We start from the raw sequence: 14938 nt of genomic DNA, 5'->3' as shown, positions 1-14938 counted from the left end.
GCTCCCAGCTGGTTTGGCAGTGAATTCCAAAGTTTAGCGGCCTTCACAGGGAAGCTATTACCGCTGATCTTAGAAGATTTGAATCTTGGTACCAATAGGCAGTTAGAATTGACAGCTCTGGTGGGCCTGCTGAAAGTTTTCATGGACACTCTGTTAGTTAGGTAGTTGGGGGCAGCATTATGAAGTGCTTTGTGTGTCAAGGAAGTGATTTCTAATTGAATTTTGTTATGGGTGGAAAGCCACTTGTTCTGACGTCTGATTGCAGTCATGTGCGCTCTTTTGTTAATGCCTAGTGCAGCTCTAAGAGTGTTTTGTAGAATTTGAAGTTTTTGGATGGTAGCTATATTACAGTAATCTAATCTGGATAGAATTAATGCTCTGGCCAGTATGATACAGCTATCGTTGGAAAGGAAGGGCTTGCCAGCTCTAATGTAGTGGAGGCTAGGGATTTCAATTGATTGTTGAAGGACATAGTGGCGTCCAGGTAAAAGCCTAAGGTTTTCACCTCTTTGGCGACTGTGATGTTGATGCCATCAATGATGAAAGACGATGATTCGTGACCTAGTTTGGATATGTTAGAGGGAGCGCCCCGAGAATTATCAGCTGTGTCTTGTCATCATGCAGGCATAGGCCGTGTGTGGCCATCCATGCCTGTATGATGACGTAAATCCTATTCACCAGAGCCAAGTCCTTGCCATGATCCCCGGAAAGTGGGAGGAGAATCTGTGTATCATCTGCATAGTGTAGGTGATACCCAGAAGGTCCAAATCATTGAATAGTGGATTGGTGAATATGTTATACAAAGTTGGGGACACGCAAGAGCCCTGAGGGACTACGCACAGGATCTGTGTAGGATCGCCCAATGCTGATGTGGAGAATACTCTGATAGTTCTGTCGCTCAGGAAGATCCTATCCATTTGATTGCGTCCGAGGAGAAGTGGGCTGCTAAGTCAAGGTGTTTGCAGAGGACCTTGTGATCCACCAGATCGAATGCAGCTGAGAGTAGTGCTGTCCTCCCTTTGTCTCTCAGCTCATCTATCTGTGTTTTCAAGTCTTTTCCGTCCCATGTAGTGGGCGAAAACCAGACTGTCTGACCCCTAGTAGTTTGTGTAGCTCAAGATGTTTTTGGATTTGCGAGTACGCAACCTTATCCAGGATTTTAAGTAAAAAGGGTACCGTCGTGATAGGACGGTAGTTTGTGGCGATGAGTGGGTTTAAGGTTTGCTTCTTTAGAAGTGGGAGGACCCATGATTGTTTGAGGTTGGCTGGGACAGTACCCGAGGCAAATGAGGCGTTGATCAATTTAGAAATGAATGGAGAGAGGTCTCTTGTGGCATCTTTTATGATGTGTGCAGGGCAGACATCTCCTTTGCATTTAGAAGGTTTTAATGATAGATAGTTTTCGCAACTTCTAGGACGGAAGTTTTCGTAAAGTGGAATCTATTATTAAGACCAGTGGTTTTGGTATTAGGTGGGCTAGGGATAGTTGTCTGTGATAAGTTCAGGGAATCTTTCTTATTTTTTATTTTAGTTTGTAGGGTGTTTATTTTGTTGGTTAAGGCTTGCTGGATCTCTGAACACCAGGTCTCTTATTTAATGCAGATATCGGGTAAGGAGATGGGAGACCCTAATTCTCTTAGTATTATGAAAAGTTCTTTCATACTAGAGTTGGAATTGGCAATGCGTTTGTTGTATGAATTACATTTTGCCAGACAAATTTCCTTTTTGTAGTGTGAGTCCGAGGATGTTAGCTTCCATTTATTTTCGCTAGAGGGGCACATCCGCCAGGCCGTTTCACATTTTCTTTTTAATAACCATAAGTCCTTTAGTTGAGGGGTGAACCACTTGTTAAGGTGTGCTTTGGGCTTGCTTGGTCTCAGTTTTAAAGGGGCAATCTTCTCCAATGTGGAGAGCATGATCTTGTATTGCTGCACCAGGGTGCTAGGGTCGAGGTTATCCGGCAGAGAGTTTAGAGTGGGTAGAATATTAGGAATTACGCCATCAATTGTGATGTTCTTTTTCATTCTAGTTAGGCAGGCTGGTGCTACTTGTGGAGCTATGGTAGGTGGTCTGGTAGTGGATAGGCTCATGGACACAAGGTAGTTGTCAGTCCATGATAGAGGAGAAATGGATGTTATGGTAGCTGTGCAATTGTATTCAGCCACCCAGTCCAAGGTTCTTCCCCTGCTATGGGTAGGTTAATTTACTTTTTGTTTTAATCCTAATGCATTAAAGGAGTTGGCAATTTGAAGGGCCTGTTTATCAGAGGGGTCGTTGAGACCTAAGTTGAAATCGCCCAGGAGCAGTACTTGGGAGGTAGGTTAAAGGTTATTGGCAAGTATATTATGCAGGTCCTCCTCAAATGATCCAATGTGCCCAGGAGGTCTGTAAACTACATGCATGGTAAGTGATTGGGAATTTTTTAGAGGAAGTTTAATGGAGATGAATTCACAGGATTTCAAGGTTTGGGGAGAGGCGATTCTCATAGATAAACTCTCTAGAGATGATAGCTATGCCACCTCTTGTTTGTTTTATTTACTTCTAATGCGCACCAGACCCGAAAGTAACCGGGCGCCGCAGTACAGAATATGCGAGGCATGGGGTTACATAGTTGCAGATTACAAGCAAAGACGAAATATATACGAGCCATAGAAGGTCAGTAAGAAGTTGCAGACAAGAGTAGAATATATACATGCCATAGAGGATAGTTGCAAACAGGATAGTCTATATGTGGACACAGGAGGGTCATTGCACCACTAGCCTGAAGGGAAGATGTATAGATGGGTTGCATGATAGTGATTATGACTATATATACACTAGGAGGTATCAGAAGTGTAGTAGGAGCTAGCGAGCAGCTAGTTGTCGGCAGACTTCAGTAGGTTAATGTAATTGAATCTGAATTTCAGAAAGGGCTGCTCCTCACGTAGAGTGTGGCAATGCATTCCATAGTTGGGCCGCTCAGACCCGGAAATTACATAGAAAGCCTCTTTTTAAAGTCCAGGACAGTCAGCTGCATGTAGGTACCCTCTGGAAAGATAGGACAGGGGTCTGGTCACTCCACTCTCAAGGATGGCCTCCCGCTCTCCACCACAGGACCCAGTCGGCGTTTAGGCCTTCCTAGCAATAGATGGCTCCACCTAGATGCACGCTCAGCAATCTCCTCTGCTGTTTCCTTGCAGATGTCAGATTGTAAGTTGCAGCAACACTCTTTTGATGGTAAATGTCGGCAGCTCTCTCCCTTCCTCCTAGTACAGTCCCCCTTTGTATTTGTATTTGTTTATTTATATTGCGCAGCCTGCCCACGGGCATCAGGGCTCATGTTTGGAAGGGTTACAAGTTACAGAAAGGCAGTTACAGGAAGGCAGTTACATATTACAAAGTATAAATATACATAGGGCAAAGAAATATACATATATTTACAAGGTAGTTAGTCGTCCCAATATATACAGAAGTGATAGGATTGGTACAGCATGCAGTGAGTGTTTACAAAAAGGAGGCTGAAGCTTCGTCTTGCTCATAAAGCCATTGTTTTGCTCTTTTATATAGCAGCGAGGACCCCACCAATTTTACAATCTTGCGGGAGTACCCCTGCAAGAGGTCACACAAATAGGATTGGACAGTTACCCTTTTCTCTCCTCCCAAACCCAGCCTCCCGGTCAGGGATGGTTTGGGGATCTGTAGCAGACATATGACCGCTTAATTTACAAGCCCCCTTTGTTCACATGTCAAATGTTTGCAAAAATCTAGTTAAGTGGCAAAACTTAATAGTTCTAGTAATAGCTGCCATAATATACATATTTTCAGATTCAGCTAATCGCAGAGAATTTAATAAGACAGCCAGGTTAGCACCATGTTGCCCGTCCATGGGGCAATTTTCTGCGTATTTCCCCAAAAAGCATAACAGTTATGAACAGGTAATTTCCTACCCATATTCCTAATTTTCTCCAACATGGGGTCTGGCATGGATTCACATGCTCATGAATATTTCCAGTCAGGCCGGGAATCCGCGGTAAAAGAAAAAACAGTTTCACTTCTCCTCTAAACCAATTCCTGTACTCTGGGTCATACTGCCCCTAGCCAATGACTGCCCCCTCCCTAAGCTCCTCCTCTGGCAGCCATCTTCAGATTTATACCGCAAATTCGTTCAAGTGTTGGGACTCCTCGAGTTTTGCTCTGTTATTCTACAGTTTTCACATTTTTTAATGGGAAAGGTCTATTTTTGTCAGATAAGAGTCGGTGTGCTCTTCTCTCCATCGACTGACAAGCGGGGATCCGTTTGTGAATTCCAGTGCCCCTCAAGGGCAAGGATCATTGAGTTTTCATTGACGTTTCCAGAAGGCCATTGGTTCTACTCCGGACCTCTGGCCATGATGGAGGAGAAGGAGGGAAGTTCACTCTTCAAGCTCCGCTCCAGATGCGGACTGCAGAATGTGTTTGTGGAGGACAAACACCTTCAATGCCTCTACTTTCTTCACCCAGATCACAAAGAAGGAGATTGCAAGATCTGCCTCAGGTTCTCCAAGAGAACCATGATGGATCGCCACATACTGGCGGCGTGGCTAAGCCCAAAGGCTTCTGCCCTGTGCCAGAAGCAGGCCCCTCTGACCGGCCAGTCCTGGGTGAGGCATGACCCTGCTTCGAAGTCCTTTGAGGGTGCTCCATCCATGGGGGCCCAAGATGAGGCTAAGCGCTGCAAGTCAGTTTCCATCTGGGTCGCTGCGCAGCCTTCTGCCTCCATCACCAGCCATCGATCCAGCTGCTCCTCAAAAAGGAAATCGCCCAACCCGGCTAAACTGCGGGAGAAGCCAGCAAAGCCTAGGGTGGAAGAAAAGAAGGCTGACTGCCCAAGAAGGCCCAGGCGGCGCAGGAAAATTGTCGACGATTGAGATGGTGGCAGCTGCTCTCTCAAAGGCCAAAGGGACTAACCCTGTGAAGGTAGCCCCGACTACGCCCAGGGTGTCCTTACCCCAGAGGTGTGAGGCCTCCGCCGGGGGCCGTGTCAAAGACACCGGAAAAGAAGATGCCATTGCTAAGCCCGGTTCCGAGCCCTGGGTGTGCAAAAAGGAGTTGCGGGGCGATGAGGTCCCAGGCCAGCCACAGGCCGTACCCCAAGACATGGATGTTTCTTCCTCGGACGAGGAGGACCAAGAGTCCGTACACAAGGTCCACAAAGACATGGAGGACGTTGACGGCGGAAACGGCGACGACGTTGCTCGGCCTAGTCCGACTGCCCGACTCTGCCGAGAGATTGATCTCTGGACATCCTTTTGACCAAAAAAAGATGCTGCAGACCCGGCCTCGGATCAGCCTCTGGCGAAAAGAGGAATTGCAATCCAACGCCACCTCAACAACCTCCACACCCGCACCAGGTGCCCCCCCCTCCCGAGGGATCCAGACACAGCGACGACTGATGATATTGTCACAGCGCGCGGTTCGCTGCATCCGAGGGCATCCCCTCCGGATGATCTGGGGTAGTTTCATGCCATGGTCGCCAGAGCTTCCGAGCTCTTCTAGCTGACAAATCGAGGAGACCAAAAAGGAAGGCTTCCTATAGCAGAGGCGCAAGGCCAAGAGGAAGACCATCATGGCGGTGCCCCTCCTGAACGATGTGTGGGAGGAAGGCCTGGCCCTATTGAAGAATCCTGCCCCAGCCAAGTAGGATAGGCTACTGAAAAAGTACCAGTACCGGAGTCCACACCTAAGTGCCTACGATCGCAACAGTCGTACGCTGTGGTGTTGGCAGCTGCAAGGAAGAGATTGTCTAACCCCTCGTCATCATCCTCAGTCCCTCTGAGCAGCGAGGGGAAGAAGTTGAACGCCATAGGGAGAAAGGACATCTACTCCACGGCATCGACCGTCGGAGCGACCAATGCACTGGCGATCCTGGCCAGGTATGACGGGGAACTGTGGTGGAAACTGGCCCTGATTCTGGAACTCCTGCCCGACGACAAGCAGGTGGAGGCAATCGCACTCCTCCAGGAGGGGGAGGTGGCTTCAGACCATGCCATCCCGGTGGCCCTGGACATCGCCGACACCGGTTGCCGACAGATGGGGAACGGTGACTGCCTCCGTCGTCGAGGCTGGCTGAAGGCCACCAACTTAGGCCAGGAGGTCCAGACAAGGGTACTGGACATGCCCTTCGACGGTATAACCTTTGGGAAGGCCGTTAAAGATTTTGCAGGCCATCAAGACTGATAGAGACGGCTCGTGTCCTGGGTACTCTCCAGCAGTACTGCTTCCTTTTGCTGCTCCGGTGAAATGTCGGGCAGATTGGCGTAAAGGATTTGCTGGAGGCTCCTCGTCATACCATCAGCCCTCCTGGTCCACGACCCAGGAGGCCTGCAGAGGCCGGTCCAAGGCTTTCGGTGGAGGTGGTCAGCTCCGTTGTTACCCTCAAGGCGGAACGCAGGCGCTGATACAGGATTGAAACGGCCAGGATGTCTGGCCCCCACGCATGCACCCCGGTGGGAGGCCAGCTGATGGGATTAGTCAGCGAGTGGGAAAAGATCTTCACAGACAGATGGGTGCTGGACGCTCTCGCCCACAGACATACCCTGGAGTTTCAGCAAAAGTGTCTGCGAATCCCTCCGGCGACCCAATAGGAGCAGCGCAAACCCCTCAGCTCCTGCAAGAGGTACAGGCCATGGTAAAGAAGGGGGTGCTCAAGCTAATGCTAAGATGACTCCGGGGCTCCAGAGTCTATTCCAGATACTTCTTATTCAAAAAGACAGGGGGCTGGAGGCCCATCCTAGACCTGCTGCGTCTCAACAAGTTTCTCAGGTCCCAAAAATTCAGGACGGTCACGTTGCAGCCAGACAGCTGGAGGAGGGAGACATGTGAAAGGGACCTTTTGATTTTTCTTCTTGCCTTGTGAATTAAAATGCTGCTTTTCCTTGGGTAAGGACAGGAAGGCCTTTTTCACATGGCCCTTCAGTTTTCATTTGCAATCACACATGCAAAGCCGTTTTTGTGTCAATATTGAAAAATCCTGCTTTTCATGTGAAAGAGGCCTTTCAATGCACCTCATAGTTACCACATGTTGGAACCTTAGCAACTGTAAGCAGCATTCGCTACACGCCCCCAGGGACATTTGCTTTTGGGACAAAACACTTGTGAGCGAACTCTCTCCCGAAGGAACGGGGGCCAGTACCAAATGGCGTCTGTAAGAAATGGAAAGCACTCTCACATGTAACTGCTGCCCAGGGGAGGTGCAAGATGGAGCAGTGAGGAAACTAAAGGGCATTAAGATTGCCGAGGGGGTAGGATCCAGCTGGCACCATCTTGAATGGACTTCAGGCTTGTATCAGCATACCGTATCTGAGATCCAAGCATGGGGATTGGACGGCGCACCCCACACCCCTTGCTAATAGTATATAATGTATGATTGCGCGGGCAGTAGCAGCCTGCCAGCCCGTGAGAGGGCAGCTAGAAGGTAGAGTCCGCCGCTGTGGCCCTTATCACCATTGCCTTGGCCCCCTAATAAACTAACGGGTGCTGATGGCAAAATAATTGTGAATACACTTTACATGCAGGGTGTTTTCTACTGGCAGCGCACAGTTTTCTTTATTTATAAAAGCAAACTGGACTGAAAGAAGGTTTTTTGGAATAGGAAGAGTCCCATTTCTGTTTCCATTGTGATTTATGGGTATTGAGCCATAGGAGGACATGGGCCTTCTGGAGTGAAGGTTACATTTGTTTTCTTTCTAAAAGGGGTGCAAGTGGGCAGCTGCATTCTGAGCAATCTGGGTGCTTGTGGCGAATAATTGTGAATCTGTCAAAGATGCTTATGCTGGAAAACAACTCTTACAGGCAAGTAACTTTCCATTCTGAAGACCAGCAAAGTGTGTGTCGCTTTTTTCATGAGCCAGTGATATGTTTCAAGACTCATATTATGAATAATCAAACACTAGAGATTTACACTTCTGGTATTACGTGGATGGAGGTAAGCACGCCGCTTGTCCAACCTGATATCAATCCGAGGTACGACAATGCCACTCCCAGTAGGCCCATTTACAAATCCACTCGCATTTGTTTGCATATCCAGCTGTCTTCTACTTTCTTGAAATCTTTCAGTGTATACCCACCTTTTTCTGCTACTGGCAACAGATTCAAAATGGACGCCAGCTGGACTATGCAACTTCTGGATTAGGACTAGATGGCATGCGGTTTTGCGTTGGTTTCCCCCATCCACACAAGCATGAGTGATCAGACTGAAGCATTCTTTTGTTGTTTGGTTACTGTCTTGTTACTTTGTACCTTGAGGGAGCAGTCGGGCAGAACGCACTGTTCATCTTTGGTGCTTGGCCTATTCCCTGGTATGCACTGCTGTACCGCGTCCTTCCTCCTCAGTATGTTGTTGGTTCTTTTTCCCAGTTATTAATGTTCACAGCTTGTCTTTCTTTCTTCCTTCCTCTCCATGTTCATTTTGCAGCAGAAGACCCCCAGCTGCCCCGAACCGACCCACCATTATCCGACCGGCTGAGCCTTCGTTACTAGATTAGAAGTGGGGGAGGGGAGCGAGCTCTCCCATGTACTAATTTGAGGGGGCGTCGCTGTAATGCAGTACCTACTGATTTTTATGGCAGAAAAAAGTTTTTTTTTTCTCTGTAAATGTGTACCCGTGATTGGTTGTGGAAAAGGCGCCTTGTGGGTACTGCTTCTTTAGCCCGAGACCTGAGCTAACATTCGGCTGTTCCCGGACAACCACCTGTATGCTGCAAACACACAACAGGGAGCGGCTCCAATGTTTATGCTCTGTATGCTGTTGCCTTAATGTGCCATTTGTGTCTCCCTTCCATGATGTCTCCTTAAATAGGTGCATAGGAAAAAACGGAACACTGGGATTTGAGCACCTGTGGGCTGGTCACTGTTTTCCAAAAGCAGTCATGTTATGATTAGTCCTCATTAAAGCAACAGTACTACACGTGTTTTCCAAGTCCTTCAATCTGGATCTTCCCTTTATTGTTGCAAAATGTTTACAATTGCCTATCCCGATGAATAAGAGGAATAGGCTGCATTCTGGTCATGGCCACTCCCCACGTGTAAGGGATTTTCTTCCCCTCACAATTGAAAGCACAGCCAGTAGCTTGGTCTGTGAGGATGAACAGTAATGCTGACTGGTGTTCCCTTTGATTTCCAATAGAAGGCTGGTCTTAAAAGGAATCTGCAAGTCCTCATTTCCCCCGGTAGTACTGGTGCTTTACTGGTGCTTTACTGAGCCCAATACCACTAGTTTATCTAGGAGAGAGCTGCTCAGCTTTTGGCTGGGGATCCAATGCTGCACTTTATTCAGAGTGGAAGGATGTAAGCGTGACTCTGTCCCAAAGGCAGTTTGAATGTATATAGAACTGGGGGAGTAAACCTTAAATGCCTGGAAGAAGCTTCTCATACCTTTATAGTAGAACTAATCAGTGCCTCGTTACTCAGTTGTATAGATGATTGCATTTTACATCCCACCAGCTACTAGCCCCATACCACCGTGCTGCAACATGGTTTACATGTAGTTAGAGAAAGGATGTTTGGCAAGATCTGCACTATTAGTGGACACTGAGCTATGCACACACTGGAGTGGAATGTCGAGTCCCTGAACCCCTTACTTGAGTCTGTGCTCTCTACTGCACCAACTGTACTCGTGCTGAAAACTAAGCAGATAGTCTGAGGACGAGGCTGTATTATATTAATGCAGAAAGGGGTGGGGGCTCTTGTTTGTATCAAAACAAGTTCCTGATTAACTTCCATGTATGAAATTGAATTTTGTTTAATATCGAAAGAGTCCCATGCAGAGAAAATGGTATTGCTCTGCGGGAATGTGCTGCATTGGGCAAGAGTTTGGTTCCACAGTTTGGCTCTCCAGCCCAAGGCTATTTTACAAGGCCTGCAAGTGTGTAGATCGCCACCATTTTAAAAGTAGACTGTTTGGTTTAGGTATTTGCTTTCCACAATATTTATAATATACACACACACACACTCCCGGGATGGGGCTCCTATTGTAAGAAAGATGGCAATGGTGAAATTGCCATGACCAAACAATCCACTGTAAAAATTGTAGCGCTGAAACCAAGTAAACGCCTTTTACAAGCCTATCTCGGGATTCTGAACAATTTGGTGTATAGGAATCCGTTAGTGAACATTGCCCATCTAAACATGGCAGCCCATAAGCTTCTAAAGCAATTTTAAATGTGAAAACCTTAGTGCAGGGTGGCCAGAGTGCCTGGCATTCTTTGTTGGCTGCTGTGTTTATCATACCGGCGATGTTTGCTGTTCTTTACCATGCCCCTCGTCCAATCATTTTTCTTGTTTTTGAAGCAGACATCATTTTTCTGTTTCACCAGTAAAAACATTAGGTCACTTGCTGATGTATAGTCCTTTGGTATGCTGTAAAAAGCTGCCATTTTGAAGAAGTCTTTTTCTGATCAGTGTATCCTGATGGGGCAGAAGAAGTGTGAAACTACCAGCACTGCCTATTTTGTACCAGGAATCCACCAACCTCCCACCCAATAACGGGGGCTATTGAACTGGCTATCTGATTTGTAGTCTGTTTTAAAATAGGTTTATCCGCCACCTCCTTCCGTGGGAGGTAATCAGTAGGCGGCACTAAACTCAGCAGTGATCAATTGCATTGAGTGACGTTACATGAAAAGAAAATCATCAAATGCATGCATCGAAATACCCATGCAAAGGCCAAAAGATAACTACCTCCCGTTAACAAAAATCAAAGCTAAAGTTGAGTATCATTCGACCTCAAGTTGGAAACACAATGCATAATAGCTGCAAATTGGAAGGTAAAACCCTAACGGTGAGAAATCAAATTAAAAATACAGACTGGAAGGCAAACAAATAGGGACTGCCAGAAGATGGAAATCGACCTTACTTTGGTCGCCACTGCTGAAGTATTGTACGCACTGTTTACGTATCTCAAGATTCCATGAGAACCTGCCCTCAATTTCAAATAATGCATGGAGTTCATGCTTCCAAAGCACTCATTTCTGTTGGTTGGAGCATCCATGCCATTAGAGTGAGTTCTCCCAGTAGCTTTCTACTTTTCCAAGGGTGGTTTCAGTCGAATGCGGCCTCTTGTTGAATTTGACATGGTGTTACATAGTCCATTGTGTTACAACGAATATTTCATGAATCAAAACATGAAGGATTGGGACAAAGGGCCTGTGTGAAAGGAATGGTGGCAGCAGCTCCTTGCCCTTGATGGACTATGTATACTTTGCCAGAGGAGATGAGGAAACCGTTCTTCTCTGCATCTCAGCATTTTGCAAAAAGCATCGAGGACCCAGGACTGGGTCTAGGCCAATTTTTTTCAGTCATGAATAGTTTTTTATGCCGGAAAAAGAGGCAGAAGTTCAGCCTTAAACCTCGGGGAATAAGCACGGGGGCTCAAAAGAAAATAACTAAATTTGGTGGTCCACTTAGCATCCTGCACAGTCTTGAGCAGCATATAAATCTAGAACAGTACCTTTCAAGTACATTTCTAGCAGATATATCATACAGTGATTGCTCCACCAAACCAGGGAGCTACCTACCTCTCTGCGTCTTCTCTGGGTTGAGAGTGTGGTGACTTGCGTGGCACTACCGGAAGCACCTGTGCACTCATGACATCAAGTGGTCAAAGCATGACACTGGAGATAACCCGTGTGGCCTGGATAACACCTCATACCTTGGACATGCTGGAAGATTTAGGGGGTTTATTTAGAAGCCCTCCAAACAGAAGTTGACTAGCAACTCTAATACTGTAGCAGAATCCTGCAATACCATGGCCCTTTGGCCAGTATTCTCCCACTTGCACAGAGCTTGGGGGCAAGGTGCTTGGTCACACTTTGGTGCTCGCAACAAGATTAGGCCTAGAGGGAACCAGAGACTGCACTCTGGTGACGTGCTTTGAAGCATTGCAAGACATTGAGCTATGCCCTCCAGTTACCCTATATCTATTTACGCGGGGGGCGCATGCAGCGCAGCTCTGCCACCACACCCCTCCCCACGCTCCTGACTTCTGACGCACTCTTCCAGCTTCCCTCCAGACAGAGCCGCTTAAAGACCTGCATACGGGAGGTGGCCTTCAATAAGTAGGTCTCTTTAGGGGATGCAGCCTAGAGACCACAATGGGGTTATTTGTCAGAGGTTGTTATGCAGTCCATTTTATCTGAACCCTTCCCGGAAGTTTTTGCTTCAACAATCATGGACAAGAGTCCTCTGCCAGGCACACCTGATGCCTATCCTGTCTGACATTCCCGCGGATCCCACGACTGAGGATCCGCCTCCTTCTACTAAGGTACCAAATGCAGAATATAACACTACAGATGTGGGTGAACTCCCCCCGCCCCCCCCTCCGCTCTGTGAACCAGTTACCTGCAACTTCAGGTCCATTTTGTAGACTATGCCCTGCTACTCCATATGCCTCTTAGCTTTGAATTCCACTACCATGGAACAGGCTATTCCTAATTGATTCAGACCTTGTTTTGCATCCTTTATTTTCAAATACAAGACCTGTAAAGATGAACACTTTGTATTGCTGTGGAATCCCCCAGTACATTCAGCCATGGTTTTGCGGGTCTTAACTAGACTCCAAAGCTTGGGAACTTAGAGGGAAAAGATTTGTCAGAAGGTAACCCAGACTCTAAGGCAGATTAACTCTGCCTCTGTCTTGGCGGCCTGGAGCATTAGAAACTGCGATACATTTGATACATTCACAGAAAGTCTTCCTCCTGAGGCTCAGTAGGGCATTTTATTGTGAATCTCAGAATGAAAGGTTGACGGTCAGCTTCTGAAAGTAGATATCACCTCCCCTAAAGTCTCAAGGGTAGTCTCCAGAATTATTTTGAGCTTCAAACCCTTCTTTTGCTCAACAAATTGTTGCAGAGAGAGAGCGGGCCCAGGTCTCTGCTCTTTTTACTTTTTCATTGAATAAACTGTGTACCAGGTCAATTGTAGATATGTCAGGCCTCAATACAGGCCAGAAGGCCGTTATGAATGTCCTTTCGGTAGTGAAGGCCTTCTTTCAGCTTCAGAAAATTAGCATATATCCATACCTGGATGATGGGATATCCTGTCCAAAAATATCCATTCCTTGGGTTTCTCCATCATGCAGAAAGAGTGTATTTCCCTCTCAGAAGATTCTGTTCACGTGAGCCATGTTGCATACAATTCTAGGAAATGCATTTTCTCCTTCAGACAGGGCAGTAGCATAAAATCAAACTGTTCGTCACATTCTTACCAGAGCTCAAACACCTGTCTGTTGTATCCAGAGGCATCTGGGCTTGTGACTGCTTGTTTCTTGTGTGTGCCCCTGGTGAGGCATGGGATGAGGCCTTTGCAACTTCATCGGTTATCTCATTGGGGCCAGTTATCCAATCCAAAAGGATTGCCATGCCATATTAACTGTGGAAATTCCTACACCTCTCCAGCCCTGATCAAAGCAACTTCAGACTCTTCCCCCTCCGCCTGAGATCATCATCATCGGAATCAGGCTTGCAGTCTTTGGGTCCCCTTTACGGTCTGCAACTCAAGGCCATTTATCTGCCTTAAAATGATTCTCTTCATCTCATTCCCTGGGAAGGTAGTATAGATTTTCACCGATCATACAAAAGTGCTGTTTTACTTTAACTGGGAGGAGTAGTCTCCCTTCCCCTGTCTGCTAGGCTCCCAACTCTGGGCGTGCTGTCTGCTTACCACGTTTTTGTAAGTGTACCATCCAGAGCGTGAGGGTCTTCAACCTGTGGCTCTCCAGATGTTTTGGATTCCAATGATCGTTCCTTTTTGAATATGCCAATGGGAGTTGTAGTTCAAAAAAGCTAAAGGTAAATTCCCTAGGCCGCATCATTCACACCCCACCTAAATAGGAAACGAACAACTAAGTCCTTCCTCCAAGAGTGGGGATTTTGCCGGACTTATTTGCAACAGAATATAACTGTCTTGTCAGGACGGTGTTTCATGGCAGAATGGGGCTCCATTATCTAGGGAATGCTTCCAGTCAGTGAGGATACATCAACAAAATTACTTGTAGGCCTTTCCCCGGTTTCCTTTGCTTTACAGCTGTCTAAAGCGGTTCAGAATTGCAAGATGATCCTTGTGGCCTATTACTGGCCTCAACCAATTTGGTTCCTGGAGCTGCTTCTCCTTTCGAAAGGCTGATTTCAGTTCCTGCATCCATCCCTTCTATTGCTGAACTGATTGTCTAGTTCCTGAGAAGTAAGCTTATTCTCGAAAATATTTCAATCATGTGCACGCCTAGGAAGTACTTCACAAAAAGGCAATGCAAGTGTGAATGGCTGATATTTTGCCATTGGACCTTCTAAGGACCTCCTTAGACAATGTTCTATCTTATGTCCTTCTTAGTGAATTCAGGGTTTTAAATACCGTCCTGCAAGAACTATCCTTCAGCACATGCCAGAGTCTGACAGTGGCAACAATAAAAGGTGGGTGGCGGTTCTACCACCGGAAGCTATCTAGGCACCTAGACTAATCAAGCTGTGCACTAAGGAGACTGATGTGACTAAAAGAAACATTTTAACTTGTTTCCAGGAAGTCATCAGATCACTTGTGCTATAGAAATCAATGGAGACCTGGTTCCAGAGTTTGGCACAAGTAAGCGTGCAAGAGCTACCAAACCTCTAAGCGGGCGACAACGATTGTGTGGCAGGAGATGGCTCTTGTGGCAAATTTAATTGCATCCAAAGAGACTTTTGCATTGTGCAATGAACCAGTTACGGCATTTTGAATAATTCATTAATCTATGCCCTCCTTTTAAATATCCAGTCCCTCAGTGGGATGTTGTCTTTTACAGCTATGCTGCAGAAGTCATTTGAGCCCACAGCCACTGTGACAGATGTTCTAACCTGGTAAAAAGCATTTCTAGTTCTTACTTCAGTTAGGTGAGTGGCAGAACTGCAGGGCCTCTTTTCAGAACATCCTTACAGCACTTTCCATAAGGGTA

General features: G+C 46.7%; 1 protein-coding gene across 3 annotated transcripts in view; it reads left to right on the top strand.

Moving 5' to 3' along the window:
• DNM2 (dynamin 2) overlaps positions 1-14938 on the top strand; it is a 1516513-nt gene that overhangs the window by 1327816 nt on the left and 173759 nt on the right. The window contains exon 20 of one of the 3 annotated variants that reach the window (XM_069604270.1): positions 8432-8938. The exons of 1 other annotated variant lie outside the window; for it this stretch is intronic. In XM_069604270.1, the coding sequence (XP_069460371.1) occupies positions 8432-8501 (70 nt within the window). In that variant the 3' untranslated portion in view covers positions 8502-8938. Of the gene's footprint in view, positions 1-8431; positions 8939-14938 lie in introns of those variants that run through there. One more of the 3 variants, XM_069604269.1, reaches the window with a different exon arrangement.

The sequence above is a fragment of the Ambystoma mexicanum genome, chromosome 3q (assembly GCF_040938575.1).
Source record: "Ambystoma mexicanum isolate Mex_15411 chromosome 3q, UKY_AmexF1_1, whole genome shotgun sequence".
Taxonomy (NCBI): Eukaryota; Metazoa; Chordata; class Amphibia; order Caudata; family Ambystomatidae; genus Ambystoma; species Ambystoma mexicanum.
The sequence above is the reverse complement of the archived record's forward strand: the minus strand, read 5'-3'. Positions and strand labels throughout refer to the sequence as shown.